The sequence below is a fragment of the Lupinus angustifolius genome, chromosome LG09, assembly GCF_001865875.1.
Source record: "Lupinus angustifolius cultivar Tanjil chromosome LG09, LupAngTanjil_v1.0, whole genome shotgun sequence".
Lineage (NCBI taxonomy): Eukaryota > Viridiplantae > Streptophyta > Magnoliopsida > Fabales > Fabaceae > Lupinus > Lupinus angustifolius.
The window spans coordinates 16,222,895-16,239,549 of NC_032017.1; the positions used below are offsets into that span (position 1 = coordinate 16,222,895).

Below are 16,655 nucleotides of genomic sequence, written 5' to 3' on the forward strand. Positions count from 1 at the left end.
GATTCAAAGGGTAAATTAAAGAGAATAAAGGAGTAAATACTCACTTATCGGAGGTCTGAGAATTTAGAGATCATTAGGTACTCTGACTCTGATGTTTTGATGTTTAGACAGTAGACACACCTCCAGATATATGTTTATATTGGCTGAAGGTGCTATATCTTGGAAGTCTTCTAAACAGACGCTCATAGCTCCTTCAACCATGGTTGCGGAGTTCATGGTTTGTTTTGAAACATCAGGCCACGACATATGATTGCGGAAATTTTGTCATTGGACTATAGAACATATTGAGACAAATTTTATGCTACTGATCCAATAACTAAAGGTTTGGTGCCTAAAGTATTTCATGAGCATATTGCTCATATGATTATTGCTCTTTATGATACCTTAGTTCAGTGAGAGTCTATATATTTTTATGATTTACTTTGGATGTTATATACAATTTTATGCATGGTTTATAGTTCTGTTTTGAACTTGTATATTGTAACTATTGTGTTGTAATTAAATTTCCATGTCACTCATCCATATTTGATCTATGTCATTTAGTATATTAGTGTGGTGATCATCGTGGTCGAGTCACGCTTGAACATGATGAAGGATGCAGTGGTTCCATAATTGATATATGAGATGAACCAGATTGTATTAAGGAGGAGTCTAGATATAAATAGCATACGGATGCGTGCCTAAAGAATATGTGATATAATTGTTTCTGGAAAAATATGAAGCCCAAGTGGAGATTGTTAGAAATTCATAATTTCTAATTAAGGTTAGCATCATACATTTAATACAATCATATCGGCTATTTATTTAAAAGATATGAACTTAATGAGTGGATACCCAAATGATTGACCTATAGGGTATAATGGTTGACCTATAGGGTATAATGGTTGACCTATAGTTTTCACACCTCCCCATCAGAGATAAAACGAAAGTCCCAAAAGAAATTAAGGATTTGGTTGAGGAATGTGATCATACCAAAATTCTCTCAAAAGGTATATCAAAGGAGTAGATCAGAGAACATGAATTTAGATATAACTTTGTATCATTTTTTATATTATGTATGAGAATCATAATATTCAAGATCCTAGAATTGGTATTTTTCCGATCATCAGGAAATATCTAACATCTACTACTTTAAAAGGTTAGGTGGACTCATGTTGAACGGGAATATATAACAGAACCGGAATATATACCACAGTCAGACAGCATTAAAATATATTTTTATAGAATTCGCTTTAATAAATCTTAAAACATTAACATACAAATCTTCTTATAGTTTCACTTATTAATAATTAATTTATAAGGATACGGTTCATTTCCTTCCTCCCATAGTCATCAGCTTTTCAAATAAAATTTAATTATATATTTTAGATATCAAGTATTAAAGAGTTAAGGTATTTATACATTTTCTAAGAAAACGAAGAATAGTAGAATACTGTATCCATTTATGGATATAAAAAACATCTTAATCTGCTCGTTCCTTTAAATTTTATGAGGACTGATATTAACGATTATAATTGATTGTACTGTCTTTCCAGAATTTGTCATGTTCTTCGTCCAAAATAATTGTGGCCCTCCTAGTGAATCCTCCTCTTATGCCATGCAGGATTTTTCACAATGTTAATGAGGGTCATTAAACTCTATTAAAAATGTAATTGAAATGCAATATAATGATCCAAGTCTCTTGGTACACACCTCAGAATTTCTTCCATTGTTAAATATAATATCTATACATTATTAGTACAAAAATTTATATAACAATCAGTATATCATTCATAATTCAATTATAATATAACATGAATAGTGAATAATGCAATAACACCTTAAAAAAATCATATATTGTGTGCACACATTTTTTTTCTCTTGTTTGTTGAGCAAATTGTGATTTTATTGTTGGCATGGCATTAAGTACTTACTAGTTGGAGAATTGAAAGATTACATATGATGAGACATGTATTATTATTCACTTTAGGAAGTTATGAGGGTATAAAGAATTGGTCATTGGTCATTTCAAACTAAACAAACCATAAAACTCGCATGAAATCTGTCCCCTCACCCCACACAAACGTAACTTAAGCTCAACAATGTTTGAGTACCACGTTTCCTAAAACATTCTAATCTCTTGTCAAAATTCACATAACTTCCGGATTTTTTTTCCTTACCAAATGAAACCCATTTTGTAATTTTCTTTTTCTTTTTTTTTGTTCCTTACATTTTTCATTCCCATGCAAGATTATTTAGTTCCATAGGAAAAGTGGTGTGGCAATTGCATCTTGCTTAGATAACTCAGAATTTATTTTACCTTTTTTTCCTTTTGATTTGAATGGTGCCCAAAGGAATGAATTTGCATAATAGGTTTCTACTATATTGAAAGTGCATTGATCTTCATAAGTTGTACACTAGAAGGAGCTTGATCTCAATCTCATTGGTGAATTACATTGTTTTTCCTTTGTGAATGATGAATATTCAACCTCGCCTTTTCTCATACAAATTTTAAGGGTTGTTTTAGATCAAAAGGAGAGTTATGGAACAATTTAGACAGATTGGTGAGGCACTTGGAAGTTTGAAGGCTTTGATGGTATTCAGGGAGAACATTGAAATCAATCAGAGGCAGTGTTTTCTGCTGCATGATGTTTTAAGCTTTGCATATGATTCTATTGCAGATGAGATTAGACATAACCTTAAATTTGAAGAGAAGAATGAAAAGTGGAAGGTTCTTGAACAACCATTAAGAGATATCCATAGAGTTATCAAAGAAGGAGAAGCTTACATTAGGAATTGCTTGGAAACCAAGGAATGGTGGTCTAGTGCCATTACCTTGTGCCATAATACAGACTGTGTTGAGTTTCACATACATAACTTGCTTTGTTGTATGCCTATTGTAATTGAAGCGATTGAATCCGTGGCCGAAACATCGGGGTGGGATCAGGATGAGATGCAAAGGAAGAGGCTTATCAACTCCAATAAGTACAGGAAAGAATATAGAGACATGAAACTTTTCCAGTGGAAATTTGGTAAGCAGTATCTCATTACTCAGGACTTGTGCAACCGATACGACACGGTTTGGAAGGAGGATAGATGGTTTCTTTTCAACAAGATTCATGAAAAGAAAATGCAATGCGCAACAAAGTATGAGAAGAAATTAAGGGATCTCCTTTTGAGGAATGTAGAAAGATCAGAATCAGTAGAAGGGAAGCTTCTACCAAGCTCAATATTGGTTACCTCAAAGGACTACCAGGTTAGGAGAAGAATGGGAAATGGGAGTCAGTACAAGGAGATTCAATGGTTAAGTGAAAACTTTGTCATGAGACAATTTTCGGGTGACATCGAAGCTTTAGAACCTGAGATCACAGAACTTTTATCTCTTTCCCATCCTAATATAATGGATTACCTTTGTGGTTTTACTGATGAAGACAAGAAAGAGTGTTTTTTGATAATGGAGCTGATGAGCAAAACCCTCAGCAGTCACATCAAAGAGATTCATGGCCCAAGGAAGCGAATACCGTTCTTGCTTCATGTGGCAGTTGATATTATGCTTCAGATTGCAAGAGGAATGGAATATTTGCATTCAAGGAAAGTGTATCATGGAGAACTAAACCCTTCAAACATTCTTGTTAAGCCAAGAGGTACTTCACCAGAAGGTTACTTGCATGCCAAGGTATCAGGGTTTGGCCTATCGTCCGTGAAGGACTTGAACCAGAAATTGAATACAAATAATCAGAATGGAACTCTCCCATTCATATGGTATTCTCCGGATGTACTTGAAGAGCAAGAACAATCAGGAGGAGGCGAATCAAACTCCAAGTACACAGAGAAATCCGATGTGTACAGTTTTGGAATGTTATGCTTCGAGCTTCTAACGGGTAAAGTCCCTTTTGAAGATAGTCACCTTCAAGGAGAGAAAATGAGCAGAAATATCAGAGCAGGGGAGAGACCACTTTTCCCACTCAATTCACCAAAATATGTTATCAGCTTGACAAAGAGATGTTGGCATACCGACCCGAATCAACGTCCAAGCTTCTCGTCGATATGTAGAATTCTTCGTTACATAAAAAGGTTTCTCGCAATGAATCCTGGTTACAATAGCCAGCCAGAACTACCATTGCCTCCAGTAGATTACTGTGATATAGAGTCAGCACTTTTGAGGAAGTTTCCTTCTTGGGCAAGTTCTGAATCATCACCAATATCACAAATTCCATTTCAAATGTTCGCATACCGAGTCATAGAGTGTGAAAAAATTATTACAAGTCCTAAGGAATACTCTGAATCCGGAAGTGATGCTTCAGCCTATGGTGATGAACTTGTTACTTCTGGTGATGAGCCATTTCCAATCATAATTGAAAGGAAGCCTTTAATAGTACCTGATGCTGATAGTATGAACAGAAAGCTTATGACTAGGAAATCTTTAAGTTTGAAGCTCACAAAACAACCAGGTTCCCTTCAAACTTTTGTATCCTAAGAATTGTTAAATACCATAAATTATAGAATGAATACAATAATTCAGTGTTAGGGGCATTAATTTGAAGTAGCATAGCTTTCCTTTCTACTTGTTCCATACTTTTAAGGTCAAAAGGTACATCAAGGTTAATATTTGAATGAATGCTAGCTGTTTCTTGACATCTTCATGTGTTTTCCATGCAGGTACACCAAGAGGGAGATCAGATAGACCTCCACAAATGTCCCCTTCTGGGAGAACCTTGAGGGCTAACTCCGAGAATCGACTAATATCAAGTCCAAGAATGATTAGACGAACATCTTCCGGTCATGTCTCAGATTCCGAGCTTTCTTAATCAAAACATACCATCATCAGATTCTCAATATAAAACTGAGAATCTTCTCTTTTTGCAAGTAAAGATTCACACAGTTTACTTAAGTAGTTTTTTGGTATATAGTTTACTTAAGTAGTTTAAAGTATGGCTTGAAATGAGTAGTTTGTGAATTAGGATATGAATAGTATAGCCTACTGTGACTGATCCTTGTATTCATGCCACAGCTAGTATCCTTAATGTTTAAATTTTTTACTCCAAACTTTTCCTTTCATTACTGATTAAGTGGAAGTAGAAACTTGAGAATTCTAAACTATGCTACTGAACAAATCTTTCAAGCAGAATGAAAAATAGAAAAGGTTTCAGTAATTCCACCTAAGATGCCATTCTTGATCAATCTTCGATAAGAAATTATTTTTCAGGTAACCGATAACAAAGTTACGTGCAAGCGAAAAATGACAACAGAGAACCAGGAGTCTTCATAGTGTCACTATCAATGATAATAAGAATGCAACTTCTGCATAATTTTGAATGGTAGTTTGCAAATAATATTTTAATCATTACATCAAACTACAGTTAGTTTTTGCAAGTAAATGTAAACAATAGATGATAATATGATATCCTATGATTCATTGATACAAGTCAATTGGAAGTTAGGCTAATAAACATTTTTGGGGTGATTCCAGATCTCATTTAGTAACTTGTCCCTCACTTCCTCAACAGATTTCAGAATCAGCTGCTTGGGCGTGTCGGAGCAAGGACCTATGCCGACCGTAAAGCAACAAATTCGACTTAGTTTCAAGTTCAACCAAACTTTCAGGTCCATGTGATGCCACCCTAGCCCGAGCTGGATGGCGCGTGATAAGTTCTTGAAGGAGAAGCGTCTGCATTGCACTTTGGAGAGTTTGCTATATACAAAGCATTAATGGATCAGAGGAGACCTCTAGTCACAAGTGATATCCTCAAGAGACATGCAGGCTCCGGCTTCACTAGTGCTTCAGTTCAAAAGCCTATATTTTGTTCATGCTTTATGCATTTTTTCAGCTTGTTTTGGTTCAAATTTTATGAAAAAGTGCTCCTCTCCTGACAAGGATTACGTACCAGTGGAAATCGAAAAGACATGCATGTTGCTGCGAACCAATACCGAATCAAACTCCACTAAGAAAGCTAGTTCGTTGTAATTTGGTTTTTGTTTATCTTGAGGGATTTGTGACTAAGGTCATTATAAACGTTTTGTTATCCTTTCCGTACATTTTGATCTATAAAAATAACTAATGAAAATTGTTGTAAATTAATTTGAAAGTCCTATGGGCTTTTGAGTATACAAATTACGTATTAAATTATATAACTAATTTTGTGTCATATTTCTTTTTTTCAGTTGAGGATGAAGTCAGACATTCTTTTAGATATGGTTGATCTTAGCTAGTTTTAATTTTGAAAATATTTTTTTCCGCCATATAGAACCATCATTTTCCAAACTTAGGGTGTGATTTGAAGGTAGAAGAAGAGACATGAATGTTATGAGAATAAGAGAGGGTTGGAAGTGTGAGGAAATTGGAACCCAGAGCAATGATTGTCGAAAAAGAAGTTTCTAAGAAGAACAAATGGTGAGAAGAGAGATGAAAGAGGTAATTAATATTTAAATGGGTTTTAAAATATATACTATTAACTATTAACGCTATAAGACTATAACGATGATGATGACTAACATTGTATATGTTATTTAAAACAAAACTTATAAGACCAACCCACTGGTTTTGCCAAAATATGACTACAAAACTTAAGAAGAATTATTAAAAATTGTGAGCATCAACTTTTATATATACGAGGAAAATTTGACGACCTAAAGTAATGGCTTTACTTGCTTTACCTTTGTATCACCCCTAAGCATAAAATTTATACATTTGAATAGCTAACAAAAGAGTAATAAGGTAGGTATGCCTCCCATCCTAGGAATTGAAACATTATCTTTATGTCATCAATCATATTTCAATAACAAAATTATCAGGTAATAGGTACAATTTTCTCATGGCAAATGCTTAGTAACATTCACAAAGCATTGCAAATGTTGCAACTCGCAAAACATTAAAATCATAACGAGTGCAGGGATAAGGTAAGAAAGGGAACTCAATAATAAGCCATTTGCAAATTCCACTAAGAAAAATGCTTTCATTGTTGGTTCAGAAAGCTAGACAGATATGTCCTTGTATTGTTTTTCCACAATACTTATTGACATACAAGATGAAAAATAATCTGAAAGCTACAGCATGTTCACAAGGAAAATAAAATAGGAAACAAGGGAACAAATTTATAGACATGGCTCTAGAGTTTCCAAATTCAATCTTGGAGATGAAAAACAGGAAATTGATTGTAATCTATCATCTCTGCATCCCCTTGCCTACCCAAAAAACCACACCAGGTAAATAGATCATGTAGTTATTGAACTTTAGTCTGATATTCTGATCTCCACTCCTAAAATGTCCTTCACCACCTCGTATGTTACAAATGCAAGTGCTATGGATGGGACCACCTGCAAAACATTGAGTTAAAGAATGTTATAATTAAAGGAAGAATGAGACAATTAAACAATATAGTTTAAGGTGAATATGTTTTCAAATAAAGTTACTATAGTAAGACAGAATTGAGAAAAATTCTAAATATCACGCTTCAAAAGATATTCCAGTGAACAATGGGGTTATCAAAATAACATCTTGAGTCAATCCATAGAAGTTGGAGCAGGAGCTGATTGCATTGCAAAGAGGATTACGTGGTGCTTGACCACAGCTAGCAAAATTCTAACAGCAACCCAAATTTTTTTAGACCAATGCATAAAGTAAGATTCATAAACAATCTAATGAGTCCAATTTAGTTTACATGTATGAGTCTGGAGATTAAAATATAATTTATAAGTTGATCAGGAACTGAGCTTTGAGCAGAACATAATTCAAGGCCGACATATAAATATTTGGCTCAAGCCAAGGGCAACATATGTTGCTATAGTGATGGCTTTTGGCTAATCAGATCAACGATTCGTAAAAAATGATGAACTCTATACAGTGTGCAGGTATGAGTTCACTTCATAAACAGTCTTATAAATTGATAGGGTACTGAGCTTTGAACAGTAAATAATTCAAGGTCATAAACAGTCTTATAAATTGATGGGGTACTGAGCTTTGAACAGTAAATAATTCAAGGCCACCGTATCAATGTTTGGCTCAGTTGTAATGTAGGCTTTTTGCTGATCAAGCAAGCTTATAAGATTACAGATCCAGTGAGACAAGAAATAGTCCACAACACATTTTTCGAAGAACAGTTTGTGAGTATTAGATGAAGACTCATGACTAACCTTAACAGAATTGGGAACCAGACCCTTGTACAATGCACCAAATCCTTCATGCCGAACAGTTTTCCTAAATGCATCAATCATTCCAGTGTATTCAAGTGGGACTTTGCCTCTTCCATCACCAGTTAGAACAGAAGCAGCATTGTTCCAACCCCCCATCTGCATTCTTCGACGAATGACATCAAGAGGATAAGCAATAGTTTGTCCAACAGTTCCAGCAGCAGCACCACAAGCTAGGCGAGTTGTCACGCTCAACTCAGAAGAATCATTAACTAGACCAAATGGTTTGGATTTAACTAACCAATCTTTTAAAGACTCGTAGACAGCAAAGTTGAGACCCACATATGGAACCTGGAAGAGGATGGTTAAGAGTAACAGAATATCAATTATAATAGAAGCACCCAAAAGGAAACTTCTATTTTATGCAAAATTACAATATAACTCAGTCAACTATAGACAAGCATATGATTTTTTGCAATAAAATATTAAAGGGAGGAACATAAGATGGATAGATGTGCACTTCCAAGCAATCTGTGCAGAAACTCAGTTTCTTATTCTGGAACTCTTTTTTATTACTGAGGATAAAATTCTAAGTGCAGTTTCTACATTGCTTTGAAATACAAAAAGAACTTTCCATAAAGATTGTAGGCAAAACATGTTGGCATTTTCTATATATGTCTTCAGGATGATGGCCATAACCATCAACTTCATAAAAAGAAGAGATATTCTGGAAACGTTACTCACAACTCCAATTACTGAAGGAAGCCAGCCCTTATATAGAGCACGGGGTCCTTCTTCCCTAAGCACAGTAGACAGAGCATGGAACATTCCTCTGTACTGATAAGGGGAATTCTCAGTCTGCAAATACAAGGCAAAGAACATTCGGTCAAATATTAAGGCCATAAAAAACATGGATAGACTTGAAATAATCTTTTCTCCAATAATATTACAGCTATTAGAGAAGGTATTATCTTTATGCATTTTCAAACCCCAACAAGCAAAGCAGCATAAAAAAATTGAAGAGAAAAAAATACCTGTACAGTTATCCTTCCTCGAACCATATCCATTGGATAAGTTGCAGACATAGCAATTATTCCTGCACATGCTCCAGCTCCAAGACGTAAAACAGGAGTCAGCTGAGCATCCTCTGCAAATGTACAAGAGAATATGCTTAGACAACCAGAAGGATTTTAACACTAGCGAAGCTTTTGATAATTCTAAAAAATGTTTAAATTAATTTCAGCCAGTGTTGATATAAGTCAGTGAGCTATTCAAGGAGATTATTTTTAGTGATCAAAACATAAGCACTGAACTTATATTATTTGAGGAAAAAAATAGTGGTGAAAACCTAAGCACTGACTTTGTATTGTTTGAAACTATTTTCAATCAAGTGCTGAATTTGGTATTGAAGAAGACTATAGGAATTAAGCATCTAAAAAATAAATGCAGGTAAAATAAAAAATGTTTTAAAAACCGGACTGGACATTGAACTGGCGAAGGCGTTGGGTCATGATCCAGTGATTCAACTGTGAACAGTCACTGGACTGGTGAAGGCTTTGGTTCATGAATCAGTGGTTCAACTGCGATCGAACCACAGGACGAACCGGTGACAATTAAATATATAATTTTTTATTTTACATACAATATTTAATATGTAATATGTTCCTAAGTCCTAACACAACACTGAATTAACATGTGTATAAAGGAGGAATCTAATAGCATATGGATAGAGCCATAAACATAAGGTAAAAATGAACATACCATTTCCAGTTTGCTGTTGATACAGATACAGTATACCTCTGGAAAAAATAGGATGGAACATTCAGGAAAATAAAAGAAAGCAGGAGACAAAGTTAAAAGTATATGAAGTGGGATGCATTGAAGCAATTGAGGAAAATTTGCCACCAGAGCAACTCTTCAAAATTTTAAATAAAATTGTGCAGTAAAAGATAAGTGTTAAAAGATGATTGCAGACTTGCAGAGGCCAATTTTAGGGCATAACACTGCACCTGAATGACAGGCCAACAGCCAACAGAAAAGAATGCTAGAGTATAAAGCAACCATGCATTGCCTTGTACCAAAAGTAAAACTTACTTAGAAGCTTGCTCATAACTGAAGAACTTCACTGCAGAATTTGGGACAATGCGAGCACAATTAGTACCATTCCCTTTGAACAGTCCACGGAAGCCTTCAGTTCTCCATATATATTTAAGGCCTTGGATTGTTCCATTGTATTTTATGTTATGAGGATTCTGGACCTGCAAAAGGTAAGACCCACAGACATGCCGCGTGTAGGAATTAGGATACAGTATATATTTTGTCCCAGCATACACAAATGACAAGAAATAACAGCTTAACCCATTTAGAAACAATTAAATAAACTAACCTGAAGCAAAATTTTCAAGCGTTCCAGTGGAGCAACTGCTGTTCGTGATCTGCGAAGATACAAAAGGTTTTAATTCAGTTAAAACTCAAATAAAAAAAAAAATTAGAAATCATTAGTATGAAATAGTTTCCAGGAAAAGAGGATCAGGTTATCATAATAGCATGTAAACTTATTGAAATGAAAATGATATTGAAAGCAAGTACATATTCTTTTGTTGGACAGAGATGCAAACAACAGCAGGTCACTAAAGGACAGAGATGCACACAAAAAACCGAATCTTGTTCAGAAACCCCAAAATTGGAGTGGTCATTCACAAGTGATCTAATCCAAGTGAAGGTGATAATATGGACACAACAAATTCCAAAATGAAAAGCAACATTTTTGTTGATCGGATCAAAACACTACACAATTCCAATCAAATACAACAGGAAAATCATTAATTTCCCATATTAATCGTACTACGAAATATAAAAAATAAAAAATAAAAACAAGAAAAAAGGTATTGATTGTAAATGACAGGATAAGATGCTTCATTTCAGCATTAAAACACAAAGAAACATCAAACTATAAATCTCTAATCATCAATCAAAAAATTGAACCCTGTGAGGAAATCAGAATCAAAACACTAATCACTTTCAATCAATCACTATTTAAATCGAATTCATCATAATTAAAAAAATGACAGAGCGAATAAAAACGAAACTAGAAACGGAACTGACACTCCTCCTGCGACTCCACCGGCGACTAGAGACTTGCATATGGTGGCGACGGCATAGCTAGGAGCCTTATTGACAACACCTTCTCTCGCGAGCTTCGCTTCCTCCGCCAGATTCACAATCGTCGTAACAGCAGATTCGCCGCTCTTCACATCCTCCGAAGCCATATATAGTTATAATTAAGAATATATAAACCCTAATTTGAGGTTTTAGGAAGAAGAGATAGTGATAAAGTAAGTCGGAGATTTATTTATCTGAAAAAAAGGACGGCGAATTCGTGCGGTGGTTAGAGAAGAGAAGCGATCGTTTCTCACTCACTCGCCGGCTCTGGAAATGGTGGCTGCCACGAACTACCAGTTAGAGAGTAGTGAGTGAGCTTACAACACAAACAACAACTGTAACCGAGTGACGGCGTATAACTCAGCTTATACTATTTATATGTCTAATGTTGGAAATTAATTTTTATGCCTAAAGCCTACTATCTAAACTATAAATATCTAGTAGTATAATATCTTATTGAATATCCATATAGAATAAAAAGGTTAAAAAATCAATTCATGTGAGCAACATATATTAAAAGGTATATTCACACACTAAAAGTTAGCTATTAGTTTAGTTTATTAACTATAAAGTAAGAGAATACCCTTAATTATACTAAAAAAAAATTTATACATTGATAAGTATTATTATAAAGTATTTTTTCTTTTTATTGGCTGGTGTAGTTGATCTATACATTGAAATTAATAATAGACCAACAATAAACTAATAGAATCAGACTCTTAAACATAGCAATGCAACATTTCAGATTAATCAACATTTACTTTACTATAAAAATATTATTAAAATACAAAATTGATTGAAAAGAAATATATAAATATTATGGATATCGGTTGAGAAAAATAATATGTATTGTTATATATAAAATGATATATTATCTTATAAATTCTCATATATCTTAAGAAAAGTAACATATATGAAAAAGTAGTACATTAATGATTGATATACATAAGATACGTATCACTTACTTATGGTATGATGTAATAAAATTTTGTAAAAGTATATATCATTACTCTTACTAAATATTGGTAGTGATTGATAAGTAATTGAAATAAACTTAGAATCTAGTACATAGTTTGGTTCTTGAATAAATAAGAAATGTTTAATAAAATGAAATAAGCTTATACTTTATAAATTCATAAGTTATCTGAGAAAATTTATCATATAATTTTGTTAGTTAGTGAAATAAGTCCAATTAATTGATACCAACAAATATCTTACTTTTGGTTAAATAAATTAATTGACAAACTTATAAATTCTTTCATAATGTTAAAGCATCCACAATGGTGAAGTAGCAACTACACCATTGAAATTTCACTCAATCATTTGCTTAAAGCTTAAAAAACATGATTTTTCTCATTTTATGGACCACTACCCATTTATTACAAAATTGTTATCTACAAAATAATAGCATAGATTTGCTATGGTGGTGAACTTATGCAAAAACTTGTCCTTAAAAATTAAGAGACTAGCTCTTGTCAAACACTTGTTTTTATCATGGGTCTTTTAGATGTGTGTTTGAGTACACAATTTAACCAAAAGATAAATTTAAATCTAAAAGAGATAAATTTACATTTATTAATAAATAATTTTTAAAGAATTATTAGTCAAATTGATCATTCAAATATCAAGTTATCACTTAATCCTTTAAAAAATTGTCATCATATCAATTCTTGAGAAAGAAAAAGATGTATGTACTGACAATGTATGAGTTTTATACACTGTCATTGTATCATTACCATCGATTTTTTATTATTGTTGACTTTTCAGAAAAGGTAATCCAAATGAACGGTGGATGATGAAATGTAGTGTATAAATCTTTACACTGTCAATGTATATATTTTACACTCTTCTTCAAATATTAAATTTGTCACCAATTTAATAGCCTAAAAAATCAAATATATCATTAAGTTAGTCTAATTGCTAAGATGATTTTAAAGAAGAGACTACCAATTTAATTCAACTCACTTTATGACAAACATTTCTTTCAAACGACTAAATTGGTAATATCTTAACATCAAACCTACTATTAAATCTTTTAAATAACCTAATTCCTAATAAGTCTTGTCAGAAATTAAATCAATCACTTGTAAAGCGACATTAAAACGTTTGCAACACTTTCACTTGTCCAACTTACGAAAACTTGAGTAATTTCGTGTCTATTGAGTATTGATGTAAATTATTAGGATGATATATAAATGTTTCATCTAAAATGGATTTTTCTGCTATATCCCTTAAGACGCATGTAAAGAATTCATTAATAATATACTTCTTAAATCTTAAGTATCTCGCTCTTCCAATCAAATTTTGATTTAGCGAATCCTTATTACACTAAAAAACCATCTAATTTTGAAGGCATATTACATTATCACCAAAAGATCCATGAATGGCATGGTGACAGTGGATGTTTGATGAGTGTTAACATCCCACGAATTGAAAGATTTGGTTCTCAATTTTTTTAATTTTATCAGTTGTCTATCAAAAACTAGAACATTCAAAATAGTTATTAAAAATATCAATAGTAGGTTAATTAAAGTAGTCTTTAATATTTTTATGGTATGTTAATCCCATCAAAAACTAATTTACCTCATATTTGTGATCTGTATTAGACTGAATTTTTATATTGTATATGTAAGAAATTTTACAAGTAATAAAGTAATTTTTTTTAATATTTACTTAAAAAACTACGGAAATAAAGTTGAGTTGTTGCCGCACAATGAGTCTGGTTGAGTTTAGGTAATGCAATATTTAGATCTGCCTTGTTGCTTTATTTTTGGACCCAGACCCACCTTTTTGTTTCATTTTGGACTCAGATCCGCCCTAGACTCATGTTGATACCCGCTGGGTCTGCTACCCATGAGTCATTGGGTACCCAATGGATCTGCGAGTACCCGCAAATCAAAAAACATTAAAATTAATTTCTAGTAATTTATGTAATTGTGTATTTGTTTACTACAATCTTATATGTTACTGAGGTAATCAACAAGAGAAAAAACTATAAAAAATAATTTAAAGTTTTAAACACATTTTAAATTGACTATTTCAACATTATAACATAAAATTGATTTAATAAGAATCGTTCAATAAACATAATATTATATTACATATATCAATTAACATTATAATATAATATCACTACTTAACAATGTAACGTCAGTTTTTAACAACATATCAATTATATTTACAAATTACTCACGGGTCCATATCTTCAACGAATGTGGATACCTCATTACCCAGACTCGGACTCATCCAACAGTAGGTCTTCAGGGTCTCATTACCTACGGGTTCAAAAACACGGACTTAGACCCGACCCGTTGTTAGTATTTTATGCGGGTACCCACGGATCCTTGTATCCATTGCTATCCCTACACTAGTAGGTAGCGTCTAGCGTGATCGGAAACCTAGGAAGATTTGACTGCGTCATATGTGGTGACTCACTAATATCCCTTGCCTTAAACCCTCAAGTATCTCTAGGATCAATAAGTATTACTCATTATAATCAAACATTTTACGTAATACAACACAAATGATCAAGTAAATTGTTTGATCTGAATAACAATATCTGATTCTTATTGTAAGAGATTTTAGTTATTTGTTGGTCTGAATAACATTAACAAAAAGACAAATGTAAAAAATAATTAATGATGAATAGAAAATATAAACTCATTTAATAAAATAACAATAACATTCTTCTAAATATATCTTATGATAAGGATTACGTAAGAAATAAAATATTAAGGTTATGTTTGAGAGTTTGATTTTGGAGGGGATGAGAATGAAATAAATGATTATAGAAAGTCTCTCTTTTATTTGGGAGTTAGATAAAAGAGATGGTGAATGTTTGAAGGATTTTTATAATTCTCTAAAATCATCTAAATACATATTTTCATAGTTCCTCCCATTTGAGAGTTTTCTATAGGCAAAATATCATCATACCTAAAATTATATAATTACGTTATTGTTCATTTTTTATTGTTAATTATATTTTTAAGTAAAAAATCTTATATTATCATTAATTTATTTTTCTCTTATCTAAATTTCATATGATAGAATTTTTCCATCTATAATCCTTAGATTGAACGCGAAAATCCTTATGATCATGACTTCGTTCCCATAACCCAATGTTTATGCCCATATATAAACCCAAATGGAACAACCATGATCCAGACCGAAGAAACCCCAACTGATTTCATGGTGAAGAAGAAGAACATACATTGATTAGCCATTTGGAATCTCGAAGGTATGAGGGTGTGATGATCTTCCGGATGTAAGAGCGCCTGATGGTTTTCCTTTGCTTCTCTAGAGGGGAATGAGAAAGCCAAAGAGAGTGTATTGACCTGATGATGTGATGGATGTGTTACCTTATGGACTAATCCCTTTTAACACACCTTTATTTTCATGAGCCACTCAACAAAACCTGTTGCTCTACAAATGGGGACCATAACCCATAAAAGTAACTGAAGCGGTTACTACTTGAGATGCAATAATTCTGATTCAGTCCCTTCATCAAATCAGAAATTACCTGAAGGTATCTACACTTATAATATTTCATGCCACATGTGACCTTAGCCACCAAATTAATTCTTGAGGATCATTTTATATTTTGGCTAATTAAATAATGGTCATAACACAATTATAGAATTATATTTGTGACCCATAAATTGTCAGAAATTCTAACAATCTCCCACTGGTCACATATATGATTCACCATACGTGTTATCCTTATTGCGCGCTTAAATATTATCATTATGACTCAAGCATACCCAAATTATCCCATCCATTAGTCCTGTCTCCATATCGAATCACAGTGAATTTCGCTATATTAATCATGACTAATTCAATAGTGATCACCAACATTGACACAACTAAATGACATAGATCCAACATGAAATGTGTAGCATGAAAATCACATGAGTATGATCTGTACATGTCAATTTTTAACTGGTCCTACTTAACTTTAGTGAGATCCTTAACAATAATATAAAACCTTATTGTACAAAGCATAAAGACAGAATACCAAACTGAATGATTAATCAACTGAAGTTTGAATACAAAGTATCCATACATAATACTAAAATTACATAGAACATAATAAAGGCGTGCACAATCTAACTCCCACTAAACCAAAAAATCCTCACATTGTAGAACACCCATATGAGCAGTATGCCCATGAAAGACCTTGGGTGTGATAGCTTTTGTAAGATGATCGACAATCATGGAGTTAGTGCCTAAATGTTCTATGGAAAGCTGTCCACTTTGTACTTTCTCCTTAACAACTAGGAACTTAATGTCGATGTGTTTCGACTTTGCTGAACTCCTATTGTTGTTGGAGAACAACACGGCTGATCTATTGTCACAATATAACTTTAGTGGTCTTTCAATTCTTTCCA

General features: G+C 33.1%; 2 protein-coding genes across 4 annotated transcripts; one reads left to right on the forward strand and one right to left on the reverse strand.

Moving 5' to 3' along the window:
- On the forward strand, positions 2,252 to 5,863 carry LOC109356047. Of its 3 annotated transcripts, none has more exons than XR_002108701.1 (3): positions 2,252 to 4,430; positions 4,639 to 4,845; positions 5,487 to 5,596. XR_002108701.1 is itself a non-coding variant. In XM_019599373.1 (3 exons), exons 1-3 carry the CDS (start codon positions 2,522 to 2,524, stop codon positions 5,591 to 5,593), a joined length of 2,136 nt encoding a protein of 711 aa, XP_019454918.1. In that variant the 5' UTR covers positions 2,252 to 2,521; the 3' UTR covers positions 5,594 to 5,863. The 3 variants fall into 3 exon arrangements, 2 of the variants coding, with proteins under 2 accessions (XP_019454918.1, XP_019454919.1); XM_019599373.1 differs by having other exon boundaries at positions 4,639 to 4,758; positions 5,487 to 5,863; XM_019599374.1 differs by lacking the exon at positions 5,487 to 5,596 and having other exon boundaries at positions 4,639 to 5,043.
- On the reverse strand, positions 6,882 to 11,632 carry LOC109357236 (mitochondrial adenine nucleotide transporter ADNT1-like). The gene is made up of 8 exons (XM_019601048.1): positions 11,212 to 11,632; positions 10,493 to 10,541; positions 10,201 to 10,364; positions 9,868 to 9,905; positions 9,141 to 9,253; positions 8,851 to 8,964; positions 8,110 to 8,457; positions 6,882 to 7,293 (listed from the first exon to the last, which is right to left on the reverse strand). Exons 1-8 carry the CDS (start codon positions 11,373 to 11,375, stop codon positions 7,210 to 7,212), a joined length of 1,074 nt encoding a protein of 357 aa, XP_019456593.1. The 5' UTR covers positions 11,376 to 11,632; the 3' UTR covers positions 6,882 to 7,209.